Source organism: Arvicanthis niloticus, chromosome 5 (genome assembly GCF_011762505.2).
Source record: "Arvicanthis niloticus isolate mArvNil1 chromosome 5, mArvNil1.pat.X, whole genome shotgun sequence".
NCBI classification, from domain to species: Eukaryota; Metazoa; Chordata; class Mammalia; order Rodentia; family Muridae; genus Arvicanthis; species Arvicanthis niloticus.
In genome coordinates this window covers 100,944,519-100,958,836 of record NC_047662.1, presented here as the reverse complement: position 1 = coordinate 100,958,836, position 14,318 = coordinate 100,944,519, and the positions used below count along the sequence as shown (strand labels likewise).

At 44.5% G+C, this 14,318-nt stretch overlaps 1 protein-coding gene across 2 annotated transcripts in view; it reads left to right on the top strand.

Annotated features, from left to right (window-relative positions):
* The window catches only part of LOC117709046 (phospholipid-transporting ATPase FetA), a 103,049-nt gene that overhangs the window by 82,507 nt on the left and 6,224 nt on the right, over positions 1–14,318 (top strand). For both annotated transcript variants that reach the window (XM_076935114.1, XM_076935115.1), the window contains 8 exons: positions 2,952–3,114; positions 4,913–5,101; positions 6,840–6,955; positions 9,559–9,723; positions 10,714–10,825; positions 12,044–12,149; positions 12,493–12,640; positions 13,146–13,329. In XM_076935114.1, coding sequence (XP_076791229.1) covers positions 2,952–3,114; positions 4,913–5,101; positions 6,840–6,955; positions 9,559–9,723; positions 10,714–10,825; positions 12,044–12,149; positions 12,493–12,640; positions 13,146–13,329 — 1,183 coding nt within the window. The remainder of the gene's footprint in view (positions 1–2,951; positions 3,115–4,912; positions 5,102–6,839; positions 6,956–9,558; positions 9,724–10,713; positions 10,826–12,043; positions 12,150–12,492; positions 12,641–13,145; positions 13,330–14,318) is intronic.

Here is a 14,318-nt window from a genome sequence, read left to right as displayed (position 1 = left end):
CTGGCCTTGAACTCAGAAATCCGCCTGCCTCTGCCTCCCAAGTGCTGGGATGACCTTTTTCCTTTGTGGAAATACTATGTACTCCTAATCCATTAGTTATGAAATTATCTCTCTCTCCCTGGTTTGTTTTTATTGTTTTTTACAGTATTGTAACTCAGTTTTTATTTATGGGTTTGATTTTAAACATCTCTTCTTAGAATCTCTTTGCCTTGAGGGTATCCCTTGTCTGATCACTGTCTGCTAGACCCAATCCCTTAGCCACTTGACTTATATACAGCTAACCCTACCGTCTTGTTCCCATTCACCCAAAGAGCTGAGGTAGGGAATGCAAAAACAACCTGTGTCTTACCAAAACAACAACAACACCTTCCGGTTGTGAGTCTCTATATTAATTGCCATCTACTGATGACTGAGGAGGCTCCCTGATGAGGGCTGAGCAATGCACTAATCTTTGGGTCTAACAATAAGTATTAGGTGTTGCTGTAACTCTCTATTTAGTTAGCAGAGTTGTACTAGTACGCGCTCCCCTGTGGCCTGTGACCTACCTACCTCACCTCAGCTTCTCCACCCTGTTAACAGTGCCAGGCATGAATCTCGTCTTACAGAGCAGGCCTTAAATCCAGTCAGAAAGTGGTTGGATACTGTCATAACATCTGTGTCTTTACTGCAACAGTGGGCATCTCTTTCTAGGACAATTTGTCATGTTGCCAGCAGGGTTAACAGATGGGTAAGACTGATGAATACTTTTCTGCCCCGGTCCTGTGCATAGCAGCTTGCAGCTAATAAAGCTATTTATTAGGTAGAAAGAAAGATTCCAGGTCAGTACCAGCTTGATTTCTGTTATCACACATTACTTATCTAGAAAGAAAGATTTAAAAAAAAAAACAAACAAACAAAAAAAAACCTTACTTGTGTAACTGATAATATTTAGAAAACAGCGCCTGGTCCGGCTTGTTCCTGGGCAGCCACCATGTTCCCGCTGCTCCTCAGCCATAACCAGGGCTCCAGCTATCTAGAAACACCAGCCCTGGCACCCATGAGATGCCAGCATGGGAGATGGCTCTGCCAGTCCACCACGCTGTCTTCACAAAGCTCGGATGAACCCCAGACAATACCCGCCATCCTCGTGGTACCTCGTAGAATAAAGACTCTTAATGCTTAAAGATTATCCAATGGATTTATATATTTGGAAATGCTCAATTAACAAGATGCCCACACAATTAGAATTATTACCCAGTTATCTAACCTAGATACTATAACTACCTTAGACTGCAAGAGACATTCGTACATCCACAGCCATCTTCTCTCCTTTTCCTCTTCTTCTTCTTCCTCCTCCTCCTCCTCCTCCTCCTCCTCCTCCTCCTTTTTCCTCCTCGTCTTCTTCCCTCCCAGCTCCTCCCTCCACCTACCTTTCATACAGCCCAATCACCGAGCCTTATTGCTCCCGCTACATACTTGTATCTCTTTCCTGAGCTTCGAGATTATGTGCACAATGGCTACGTGCATGACCACGTATGTATCCAGTTATTTCACTGTACAAACTTCCATACCTACTGAATATCCTATCGTGGTAAAGGACCTCACCTTTTATACAGTGGTCCAATGGGGTTATATAAAATTATTCTTAACTCTTTTTCTTCTTTTATTCTTCTGACTGTACACCAATTCCAGCTCACTGTGTTTGCACATTCATCTTTGATTTAATATTTGTTGTAAGTTCTTTATCATTTTTCCTGTGAGTTACTAAATCATCTCCTAGCTGGTCTCCCTGTTTCATCTTGCTAGTTTCAATATACTCTCTATACAGATGCTAGAGGCTTTCTGGCAGATTTGATTGGTCACTTCTGGTAGAAAGTTACAAATAACATGGAAATGCAGGAGCTAACCCTTCCTCTATAGACTTATCCCCAGCCTTTTATTTTGAATAATGTGCCGGTTTAAGAGACCAATTCTAGAAACACCTCAGGGAATGCTATGTAATGGGTTCTCTTAAATGTTTGAGCCCATGAACTCCTAAGAGCTCATACCTTGAAGATTGGCTAAGTGGGGCTTAAAGATCTGGTGACTGTACTTGTTTTGGCAAAACTCTTTACGAGATGAGATATACAGAAGAGCAGCATAGCTTACTACAAACCCCCCTTTTCCAGCAATGCACCAAGCTGTGTGTGTGCTTGAATACTGGGGCCCAGCACAGGTGATAGTGCAACAATAAAGCACTGGAGAAAGATCTGTGAAAATCCTGATATGGACTGGACAAGTATGTTAACATACTGCCATTGTCATGCACAGTGACAGCAAGGAACCCAACTTGAATGGAGAAGAGAGCCTGTGTCTGAAGGGCCAAGGTCATAGCCAGGCAGATAGGAAATCCACAGACTGAGGCAAGGACTAAATAGGAGACCACTAGGTCAGACCATGAGAGTTTGAGGCTAGATGAGCCAGGTATGCTGACAGGTCAGACAGTATTAAGTATGTAAGCAAGCATGTGCTGGAGCTTGTCACATGGCATTTCCAACATTCATCCCCAGCCCGTTTTTCTCTGTAGGATCCAGTACAATAGTATCATCGTGTGCAGGACCTTTTTGTTTCTCAGCCCCTAAATTAGACAGAAGAAACCAGAAATAAGAATTTTCTCACTTGCCAGTTATTAGCAGAGCAGTTAGTCCTTCGTACCCTCAGGTTTGATTATCAGGTAGGATCTGGAAACTGGAAAGGTCAAGGTTGAAGGTCACCATTGGTCATTTACAGTAGAGGGAGTGCAAGTAGGCAAGAGCTTCCCTTGGGAAGGTTCCTCCCTGGTGTACGTAAACAAACAGTCCGGGTCTGCATGCCAGAATCCCGAGTTGGCACTTGCACCATCTCACTTCCTCTCCCCTTCAGCAACCCCAGTGTGACAGTCTAGAAAATGTGCACCCTTGCCTGAGAGCCTTGTTCTGGGATTTATGTTCCAGAATGACAAGGTGGATTTCTCTTACAACCACCTGGCCGACCCTAAGTTCTCGTTCTATGACAAGACTTTGGTGGAAGCAGTGAAGAGTGAAGACCCACTGGTCTACTTGTTCTTCCTCTGCCTCTCGCTGTGCCACACGGTGATATCAGAAGAGAAGGCGGAAGGTGAGCAGGGGCCTCATGGAAGGACACCGTGTTCCCACGCCAGGCCTGGTTGAGAGTGGGTGAAAGGATTTGAACAGTCTGACCTAGGAAAGAACTCTCTAACAAGGGATCACTGCCCAGCTGTGGAGTGCTGAACACTGTGAGCAGCGAGTAGAGAATAACCTCTTGGTTTAGGGAAAGAGTCAGTCACTGAATAACAGACTCATCTGATCAGTTCCACTGCCTTTGACAAGACTTCCTGAGGGCTGAGTTTGTCTTCTTGTCCCTTACAATGTAAGTGACACCACAAGTCTTAGTTCTTTTAGTCACCAGACGTGGCACAGGTCATCCATTAATTTACCCAAACTATTTTATAAACAAATAAAAATGACTGCTTATTCATTATTAATTTTTTAATGTTTTTACATTTTGTTAGTATTATTTTAAGTATATGCATGTTTTGCCTTCATGTGTGTCTGTGTGCCACTTATATGCCTGGTGTTTGTAGAGGTCAGAAGACGACATCAGACCCCTGGGACTGGAGGTACAGGGGGTTGTGAGCCACCATGTGGTTGCTGGGAATTGAACCAGGGTCTTCTGGAAAAGCACCCTGTGCTTTTAGCTGCTGAGCTAGCTCTCCAACCCTAAGAATTCTTACAAACAAGTCTTTAGGCTTCCAAATGAATCATATTCTCTCAGGTCAATACAGGTACTATTCCCAATAACACTGTGTTTATAGTCCGTAATCCTTACAGCATCATCTGAGACAGGCAGACAGGGGAAAATGACCCCAGTTTTACTGAGGAAGCTAAAGCTAAAAAGAGACCAAGTTACTTACCTAAAATCTTATAAGTGAGAAGGACAGAGATAGGTAAGATCCCAAATCTCATGACCCCTGACCCCATCACACCTCACTGGGACTACCATCTCAGCAAGCACCTGTTTAAAGCAGAAAGGGTAGTGTTTGTTGTTCAGCAGATTCAAGTCTGACTTAAAATTATGTTCACCTACCTTATTCACAAAGATAAGTCTCTGGTGATGCCTTTTTAAAAAAGCAAATGGCAGGGGCTGGAGAGATAGCTCAGTGGTTAGGAACACTGACTGTTCTTCCAGAAGTCCCGAGTTCAATTCCCAGCAACCACATGGCTCACAACCATCTGTAATGGGATCTGCTGCCCTCCTCTGGTATGTCTGAAGACAGCTACAGTGTACTTATATACATAAAATAAATAAATCTTTAAAAAAAATAGAAAAATGCAAATAGCCTTCAGAAAATAATCCAGCACCTCAGTTATAATACTATTCTTAGAGTTCCAAAGCTTCTCAGTAGTCAGTGGAGAAAGACTAATTGAATGGTGAGTCATTACCATCTCAGGGTGAGCCAAAGGGGCGACACTCATAAATAGTCTGCATTATTTATTAAATCATCACCTTATTTCCTTACATGGCAATATTCAACTCAATTTTCCTCCTCCAAGATTTGTTGTTCTGGACTCAGTGTTTTTGACTGGGACCCAGGAACTGCTCCTGGAGCCATCTTTACCCACTCGAGTAGCCGCCTGCTCTGCTTGTGTGTGCTACATGCCCCTGTGGTGCAGGCAGACTAACTGAAGATGGCAAAATCAGTTGGAGACATTGTAAATAAAAATAGACTTGGATGGTCTGAATACCCTGGCCCTTTAGGGATCAGCACATAAGGAAATTTTGAAGAATTATGTCACCTTCTGGGCTCCTTTATGTCAGCCACTGGAAACATGGTTTCACTTCTGGGTAGACTCTCATTGCTCATTTCTAGGCTCTGTTGCCTTTCTCTTGTCAGGTGAGCTGGTGTACCAGGCTCAGTCACCAGATGAAGGTGCCCTGGTTACAGCTACTAGGAACTTTGGCCTTGTGTTCTACTCCCGAACACCTGAGAGCATCACAGTGATCGAAATGGGGAAAATCCGAGTCTACCGCCTACTGGCTATCTTGGACTTCAGCAATGAGCGCAAGAGGATGTCTGTTATAGGTGAGTGCTCCCCGCACGTCAGTCCGGTCTTCAGGTGAGTGCTCCCCGCACGTCAGTCTGGTCTTCAGGTGAGTGCTCCCTGCATGTCAGTCTGTTATAGGTGAGTGCTCCCCGCATGTCAGTCTGTTATAGGTGAGTGCTCCCCACATGTCAGTCAGTCTTCAGGTGAGTGCTCCCCGCATGTCAATCCGGTCTTCAGGTGAGTGTTCCCTGCATGTCAGTCGGTCTTCAGGTGAGTGCTCCCTGCATGTCAGTCTGTCTGTTATAGGTGAGTGCTCCCCGCATGTCAGTCTGTCTGTTATAGGTGAGTGCTCCCCGCATGTCAGTCCGTCTGTTATAGATGAGTGCTCCCCATGTGTCAGTCAGTCTTCAGGTGAGTGCTCCCCGCATGTCAGTCCGGTCTTCTCCCTTCTGTCCTTCAAGAGGATGTCTGTTATAGGTGAGTGCTCCCCGCATGTCAGTCAGTCTGTTATAGGTGAGTGCTCCCCACGTGTCAGTCAGTCTTCAGGTGAGTGCTCCCCGCATGTCAGTCCGGTCTTCTCTCTTCTGTCCTTTGCGTACATTTGCATGTTGACTTTCTGTTTCATCTACACACAGATTCCTCCTCCCTCTCACATGACTTCTCTCAAATGTTTACATCAAATATACACACTTTATCTCTCATCTCCTTTAAATTGTCCCCTATACATAAATAGGGGCTTACTACAAGTGCTGTGTCCTTCCTCTAGTATTTCTGCTGGTGACTTACCAGCACTCTCAAGTCCGAGTAAGGACAGAAAATGAATTCATAAATCCTGAACGCGGCATCAGAGATGGGAGCAAATAACATAATTAGTCCTCTTCACCCTTGCATTCAGCCAATTGGAGGTCAAAAATATTTTTAAAAAACAGTTGTGTGTGGCCAGAGTGTATAGCTCAATATTCACAAGGCCCTGGGTTCAATACCCAGGACCCAAATCAAAGTTAAGTATGTTCTGAGCATGTGTAATAAATGTTTGTATTTGTTATTATTCTCTAAAGCAGGGTTATAGTTAGTTACAGGGCTGTAGCTCAGTGGTAGAATATTTGCCTAGAGTCTGTGAGTCCCTGGGATTGATATAAATGCACACAAAAATAACATTTTCATTATATTGGGCAGTATTAGTAGTCTAAAGATGATTAAAGTATATAGCAGGGTATAGACAGGTTACATGAAAAATAGCATCTATACATACGCTTCAGAATATATAGAGTTTATACATAGGGTTGTATCCCATCCCAGCATCATGAGGGACAGTGGAAACTCATGCCATCTGCTCTTTAACTTGGTTTTAGACTCAGATTGAAGAGAAGGCCATCCCTGATCCTAGTCTTGGTCTGGGCCTTGAGACTGCGAGTTCAGATGTGATGAGGTATGATAGTACATACCTGTAATCCTGTCAGTTGAAGGACAGAGAGAAAGAGAAAGGATCATGAGTTCCAGACCAGCCTGAACTCCAGAACAGGTTCCAAGCCCCAGCTTCAGATAGTTGTGAGACCCTTCTCACAAAGCAAAACAAAAACAACTGAATAATACTCTGCATCAGAATCTTCCATGGAGGACATTGAACCCACAGAAGAATTGTTTTTCTATCCAGTTCTCAGCCTCCAAAGGTAGCACAGGAACAAATGTTCTGGGGAACAGGCTCCTGAAGTTCCTCAGAGAACCGAAACAAATTCTTAAACAGTAGCCCTGCATGGTGACTTTGCTTCTCTTTAGTTCGGACACCTGAGGATCGGGTCATGTTGTTCTGCAAGGGAGCAGACACCATCATCTATGAGCTGCTGCATCCGTCTTGTGCATCCCTTAGTGATGTGACCATGGACCATTTAGATGTAAGTGTTAAGGTGGCAACAGATGGAAGCTGAGTGGTTCTCTGCATCTAGACACATGACCAGACAGGTCCCTATTGTAGGTTGAGTGTTGACATCAGTTTTCTTCAGTTGGACAAAGACTAAAACTATTTTATTTTGTTGTAGTCTCACTTACCACATTTCCAACTTCTGTATATGTAAAAAGCTAGCAGTTTAAGGAAAGATACAAAGGACAGGATAGGGAAGAGGAACAAACCAGAAAATGTTCCATAAGTAGATTGTAGAAAATTCTGTCTTACTAGGCATTAACACAGATCCAGACATCCAAGAACAAATAGCCAGGAAACATGTGGAGAGACTCTTGATATCACTAGATATTAGAAAAATACAGATAAAAACCATGAAATATTGCTTTTCCCTATAACATTTTGATTCAAACCAAATGACCAGACCATAGTACATGTCATTTAGATGTGGAAAAATGGAGCCCTCATACAGGTAAACAGGTAAAATAGTATGGGCACTTGCAAAAACTGCCTGACATTTCCTTACAAAATTAAGCATAGAGTTATCACATGACTCAGAAATTCCATTCCTAATTGTTTCCAGAGACATGAAAACACATCCAAAGAAAAATCATACATGAATGTTCACAGCAGATTATTCTTGGTTGTAAAATGGCAAGAGTAACCCAAATGTTCGTCAGTGATAAAGGAATAAATACAACATGCTTTTTGTCTACAAAGCAATTGTGTGGTAATAAGAGGGGATGCAGTGCATGGTGCTGCAGGTGAACCTTGAAAACACGCTACATGACAGACGCCAAAAGACAGCATTTCCTGGTACAGCTTATAGAGCTACCGAGCAAGATGATCAGAGACGGGGCCCACACGGTGGAAGGATAGAACCAACTTCCACAGCTGTTTATTGGTGTGTGTGGGGGGGGGATAGATAGATAGATAGATAGATAGATAGATAGATAGATAGATAGATAGATGCAGACAGATAGACAGACAAACAGACAGACAGATATATTTTAAAATGTAAATGAGAGATTAGTGGTTGTGGGTGCGAGTCGGGGGGTGACTGCTAACGGACATGTTGGCAGGAGGCTGATGGGCATGTTCTGGCATTAGACAATGGTGACCATTCTACAAACTTGGTGGATTCCAAACTGAATTGTGTGTTTTAAAACAGTGAATTTTATAGCATGTGAATTTTATATCAAATTTTAAAAATTAATTTGTATGTGGGTGAGTAAGACCACGGCACAGTATAGGGTCGGAGGAGACTTTGCAGGAGTTGGCTGTCTCCTACTGTGTGGGTCCTGGGACTCTAATTCAGGTAGTCAGGTTTCACAAGTGCCTTTACCCACAGACCCATCATGCCAGCCCATATTAAGTTTTAAGAAGTCAGTTTGTGCCCCACAGGACAGCACTACCATCTTTTACTGTGCAGGCCTCGGTAGTTTCTTATATCCTGCACTTTTACCTAGGGTACCTTCCCAGAGAGCGTTTCCCCAGCCTGGCTTCAGAGGGTGCCCATAAAAACTATTTCCGACCTAGTTTGAAATATGAAACTATTTTGACATGTTTCCTGATGTCAGCTTTAGCAGCTACTTATAATGGGACATAGTTCCACTAAAACCATTGATGTCAAGTCAAATTGTAACACAGAAGCACAACTCTTGGCCACTGAAGCCAGGATCAGCAAACAGGTCACATAGAAACAGGCGGCAGGAAGGACCTGGGCACCAGGCCACAGTTTGCCCCATGCTAAGGAGAAAGAAATCCACACAAGTGGGGATGAGATGTTACTAGGTTCTATAGTTTCTCAGATGGATTAATGAGTCTGTTGCTGCATTGCCATCTTAACTGTGTCAGAGAACCAGCTTCTACTGCTACCAGTTCCTTCTTACGATTCCTGAGATGGTCTCTGTGAGCAGGACAAACACTTGGGATTTGGTATTCCCTACGAGCATTGCCTTACACTGTTTATGCCTGGAGTTAACATCAACTGAGAAGCTATACAGGGAATAAAAACAAATTTATATTTTCTCTGATCTTATAATGCCAGTGAATTCTCATTCACTTTACAGTAATAGTGTAGAATTATTGTTGGTTTTAAGGTCTTAGTACAGTAGTCTGCTTTTGGCCCCTCCTCAGATGGATGAGTTCTGCTCTCTCAGACAGCACCCGTGTTCTCTCCCAGGCCTTCTTATGACCAAGTGTATACTCCTGCAGCAGGGCCACCTATGGCTAACATACATCTGTGGCCAAGGAAAAACACAAACTCACTCATCCAAGAAAGTTTCTGCTGTGGTCTCATTAGCACAGTTGTCTATAGCATCTCAGCTAAGCAGTAAGCTGCAGACAGACTGCAAGCATGCACTACCTAAGTTGTCCATTGTCAGAGAGGGCAAGGGGAAAACTGGGGTGTGTACTTACAAAAAGCAGTAACGCCTTCTTATGTATGATCACCTCATAGCAATGCCTCCTTAGTTTACCACTCTCTCCACGTTCACACCATAGTCACCTTTGTGTAGGGGCCCTATGGAGTCAGTCTGCCCATCCCTTATCTCAGCCTCACCCAGCTCAGACTTGGCACACATTTTCATCTTCCAGGATTTTGCCAGCGAAGGCCTTCGCACCCTCATGGTAGCTTACCGAGAGTTGGATAAGGCATTTTTCCAGACGTGGATTAAAAAGCATGGTGAAGCCTGGCTGACTTTAGAAGATCGAGAAAGAAAACTAGCTCTAGTCTATAAAGAAATCGAACGAGACTTGATGGTGAGTATGAAGAAGCTGGAGACAAACGGAGGGCAGAGATGGTGGAGATGGCAGCTAGTGGATTGAGCAGGGCTTAAACAGCGACTGCGCAGGACCAGCACACCAGGCTTTCCTGGGAGGAAGGTAGGCAGGCTCAACAAGAAAGCCCCAAACTTTTGTGCCTGGGAGACTTAGGTACCGAAATTCAGACCAATTGGACATGCCCAGCGTCATCTAAACCCATCCTGAACAACTGTTCTAGCTGTCTTTTTCTAAGTCCTTCTTACCCCCTAAAATCTGCTCAAAAAAATGACATTTTCCGGGGCTGGGGTGAGCACAGTTGGTAGAGTGCTGGCCCAGCATACACAAGGCCCCGGGCTCCATCCTAAGTGTGGCATGAAACTGGGTATGGGATCAGGCACCTATAGTTGCGGCACTTGGGAGGGGGAGCCAGGAGGAGTGGGGCCTCGGGCTCATTCCCAGCCACGCAGTAGGATCAAAACATAAAGCACACTCACCAAGACACAGATGGTTTGATGTGGGCACAGTGCTTCATGAATGACTTGGGCAAGAGTCTTCTTTCCAGTTTCTAACGCTGTGTTTCTAAATTTCAGTGTGTGGTTAAAAAAAAAAACAAAAAACAAAAAACTGTGGGTATTGTTCAGCATAGTGGTTCATGCCTTTAGTCCCAGCACTTGGGAGGTAGAGGCAGGTTGATCTCTGTGAGTTCAAGGTTATCCTGGTCTACATAGTGAGTTCAAGGTCATCCTGATCTACATAGTGAGTTCCAGGACAGCCAGAGGTACATTTTCAAGACCCTGTCTGAAACAAACAAACCAATAAACAAACAGCTGTGTGTATCAGGGACAGAGTATGCTGAGCCTTTCCTCCTGGGTCCTCGTGTCAGGACAAGGAGCTGAGAGCACTGAGGGGCCCCACTCTGTCTCCAGGTTGCTCTTAGTGTTGAAGCTCTCATCCTTGACCTCACTCACCAGTGTTTCCTGTCTGAAGTTACTAGGGGCCACAGCCATAGAAGACAAGCTTCAGAAAGAAGTACCTGAGACAATTGTCACCCTGAGCAAAGCCAAAATTAAAATATGGGTTCTGACTGGCGATAAGCAAGGTAAAGGGCAGCACTGTCCCGGACAGCCCCCTTCCTACCCAGGTAGACATTTCCTTCCTTCTCTGCCTGACAGATACCATGTAGCTCTGTCCAAGGCTAAGCAGGTGCCTGTCTTCCTTTCCACTTTTGTACAGAATTTGTCATCTGCTTTGTACTGGTGGTCACTTTATAACACGGTCTTTAACAGCACCCTTTCTGTTGTCCCCAAGGCCTGTTTTTACCACATGCCACCTTCTCATCTGAAATTCCTGACTGCTGCCACCCTTGTTCAGCTGCCATCTCCTCCTGTCTTCTCTCCCTCTTGTCCTTACTGACTCAGTGCAGACTACAGCCATCAGCTCAATCTTTCTTACGTATACTAATCTACATGACCCCTTTGCCCAGGGACCCACAGTGACTTCATGATACAAACACCCTTTGGCCTTCAAGGACCAAGATAATCTGTTGCTTTATTGCCCCCATTGTAACCATTATCTTCATTTGTCTCCCTAAACTAAATTCCTACTCCCGGGTTTGGGCTGTTTTTCTACTCAAAACACCTTTGCTTCTTCTGCACAGTCCTATGAATCCTTCAAGGACTTCCAGGAAGAAATTTTTGGAATTTCTTTTCTGAATTCTCATCACATTTGTAGCCAGGATTTGGACATTAATTTTTTTTCTTTAGTATTAATTTATTCCAAATTCCAGATTTCTTAATATAAAGAAATGATGTAACTTGAGCATGTCTCTATTCTCATAAAATGTAGTCTAGAAATAGGAACAGTACTGTTCAAAGAAACACATCCACAAGCAAGCAAGATAACCCAGAGCATGAGGGTGCCTGCCACCAAGACTGTGACTACCTGGCATCACTACCTGGGACCCACAGCATAGAAGAAGAGGACAGACTCCTGCAAGTTGTCCTCTGCCCTCCACACGTGTGCTATGGTACACTCGTATACACTCACAAAGAGGCTTTTTAGAGAAGACCAAGCCTGAGCAGCCCCTCCGCTCATCATAAATAACTCCTAAGGCCAAGCCAAGTAGACACTCCCCTGTTAGTGTTTGACTACAGTTTACTCTGGTTCATGAAAAAAAAAAAAAAAAAAAAAAAAAAAACCTGCATTTTAACTGTATCCAAGGCAAGCATGGGCAAGTGGCTCTGAGCCTGCTATTCTTGCCCAAGTAACTTGCATGGTAAGTGCCAGTCAAAATGAGACCCATATCCCTTTTTCATAGAGACTGCTGTGAACATCGCCTACTCATGTAGGATATTCAGGGATGAGATGGATGGGGTGTTCATGGTGGAAGGCACAGATAGTGAGACTGTTCTGCAAGAGCTCAGGTACACACGGAGAGCAGCTGCGGTCTGGACCCAAGGTTTCCACCCACCTTGCCCAGATGGGGTCCCCCTCCACAGAAGATACAGAGACGAAATGGCAAAGGGGAACAAACAAAACACCCGAAGTAGTTGAGATAATTTTATAAAGAAGCATTTGGCCTAAAGGACTCAGAGTGTGGGCGGAGAAATGTGAGCTCGGCCAGCTCGTAATAACCCGTGGCAGCAGAGGTCTTGGGAGCCTAGGACACTCCCTGTCCACTCTTCCCTTGGGTGTGTTTTTTTTTTTTTTTCTTCATAAGCTGTAGAGCTTCAGATGAGACCCTGACTGTGCTGTTTTGGCTTCCAGGACAGCAAGGAAGAAGATGAAACCTGAGTCTCTGCTGGAATCAGATCCCATAAACATTTACCTCGCCAGGAAGCCCAAAATGCCTTTCAAAGCACTTGACGAGGTGCCCAACGGCAGCTACGGCTTGGTCATCAGTGGCTGCAGTCTGGTGGGCAACACAGAGCCACACTGTTTCCTTATCCAAATCACGCTATCCCTAGATCCAACCCAATTCAGGGAAATTTTATCCCTTCTTTATTTTATGGGTGACCCTATTCCCCTTCCCTGGGGTCCCTTACCTGAAAGACAGCTTTCCCCAGGCTACTCTAGGCAGGAATATAAGAAAGAGAAGCCAAGACAATTCTTTCTTTATTCTTTATTGTAATTTTTCTCTACTAACATGGCTTGCTGTTCAGGGGAAAGGGACAAATAAAGAGAGCAAGGCCCTTCAAAAGTCACTCAGCCTAATGGCCCACTGGCCCAGTGAGAATTCCCCACTGGAGGCTGAGCCAGATGTGATGGTACCTAGAACTAACTCAAGAGGTGGGCCCTTGCGGTTAAAGCACCTTGTGAGGAGCAGGCTTGCCCTAGAAAAGACAGGAGAGGACAAAGGGAAGGTCTGACCAGAGAGACTGTGGGGTAAAACATTAAGTAAGTGTGTCCTGGTGCTACAGGCCTATGCTCTAGAACGGAACCTGGAGTTCGAGCTGCTGCGAACAGCATGCATGTGCAAGGGGGTGGTCTGCTGCCGGATGACACCCCTTCAGAAGGCCCAAGTGGTAAACCTGGTGAAGAGGTACAAGAAGGTGGTGACACTGGCCATCGGGGATGGGGCCAATGACATCGGCATGATCAAAGGCATGTGAGGGGAGGTGGGCAGTAGTCCCCATCCATGGCTTGCCCCCTTCCTTCCTCCATGGGCAAACTGACCTGAATGTCCTGTGGTGTTGACTCCCACTCTTCTGTAGGAAGTATGCACGTATTGTTTGCAACTCCTTCACACCAGACTCTCACTTACATCTACATTCACAGGCATGCACCAAGTGAGATTTGCTCACTTATACAATGAAGGTAAGTGCATACAGATGTGCATGGCCCTCGGAAGTCCAGGCAGACCCTTGCATCACAGCCAGCTGTGCAGCTACCATACCACTCCCCTAGCTGGAGGGGAGGCAGTGATTTACTGAAACTCATATCAGTAAAAGCAAATAGCTAAACCTTTCTGTTTTAAATTTCAAGTGCATGTCCAGAAATGTATTGATTGGTGAGATATGAGCAAAATCTTGACATGCAGGAAACAGCACCAGTCTCTGTTTCAGCTCTAGAAAGGGTTACTACTTCAGTCTTTAAGGCTTTAGAAATTTCAGTTATCCTAGCAGGGCATTGTGGGACACAACTTTAATCCCAGCACTCAGGAGACAGAGGCAGGTAGGTCTCTAGAGTTCAGGGACAGCCTGCTCTACCAAGTGAGTTTCAGAAAAGCCAGAGCTACACAGAAAAACCCTGTCTCAGGCAAAGAAAAAAAGGAAAGGAAAACTCAGTTAATCCTGTTAAGCAGTGATGTAGGTGTACTGGAGAAAAATCAGTGAATGTGAGCACCAGAGTGAGCTGCCACAAAGTAATTAAAACTTTTGGGAAATTCAGTCTTATATTCTGTCACATACAATCTTGCTTTATCGAGCAAGTTTCTTTCTCACTAGCAAAGTATATATACACTGCCTGTCTCTGAACAGCTGGCTTTTTGCCCCCGAGATAAAGGTGGGCAATTAAAGATTATGTTAAATCAGCATTCATCCTGGATTCTTAACTTATTTAAATAGCTTCTGTGGATAACAAGGAATTTAAAT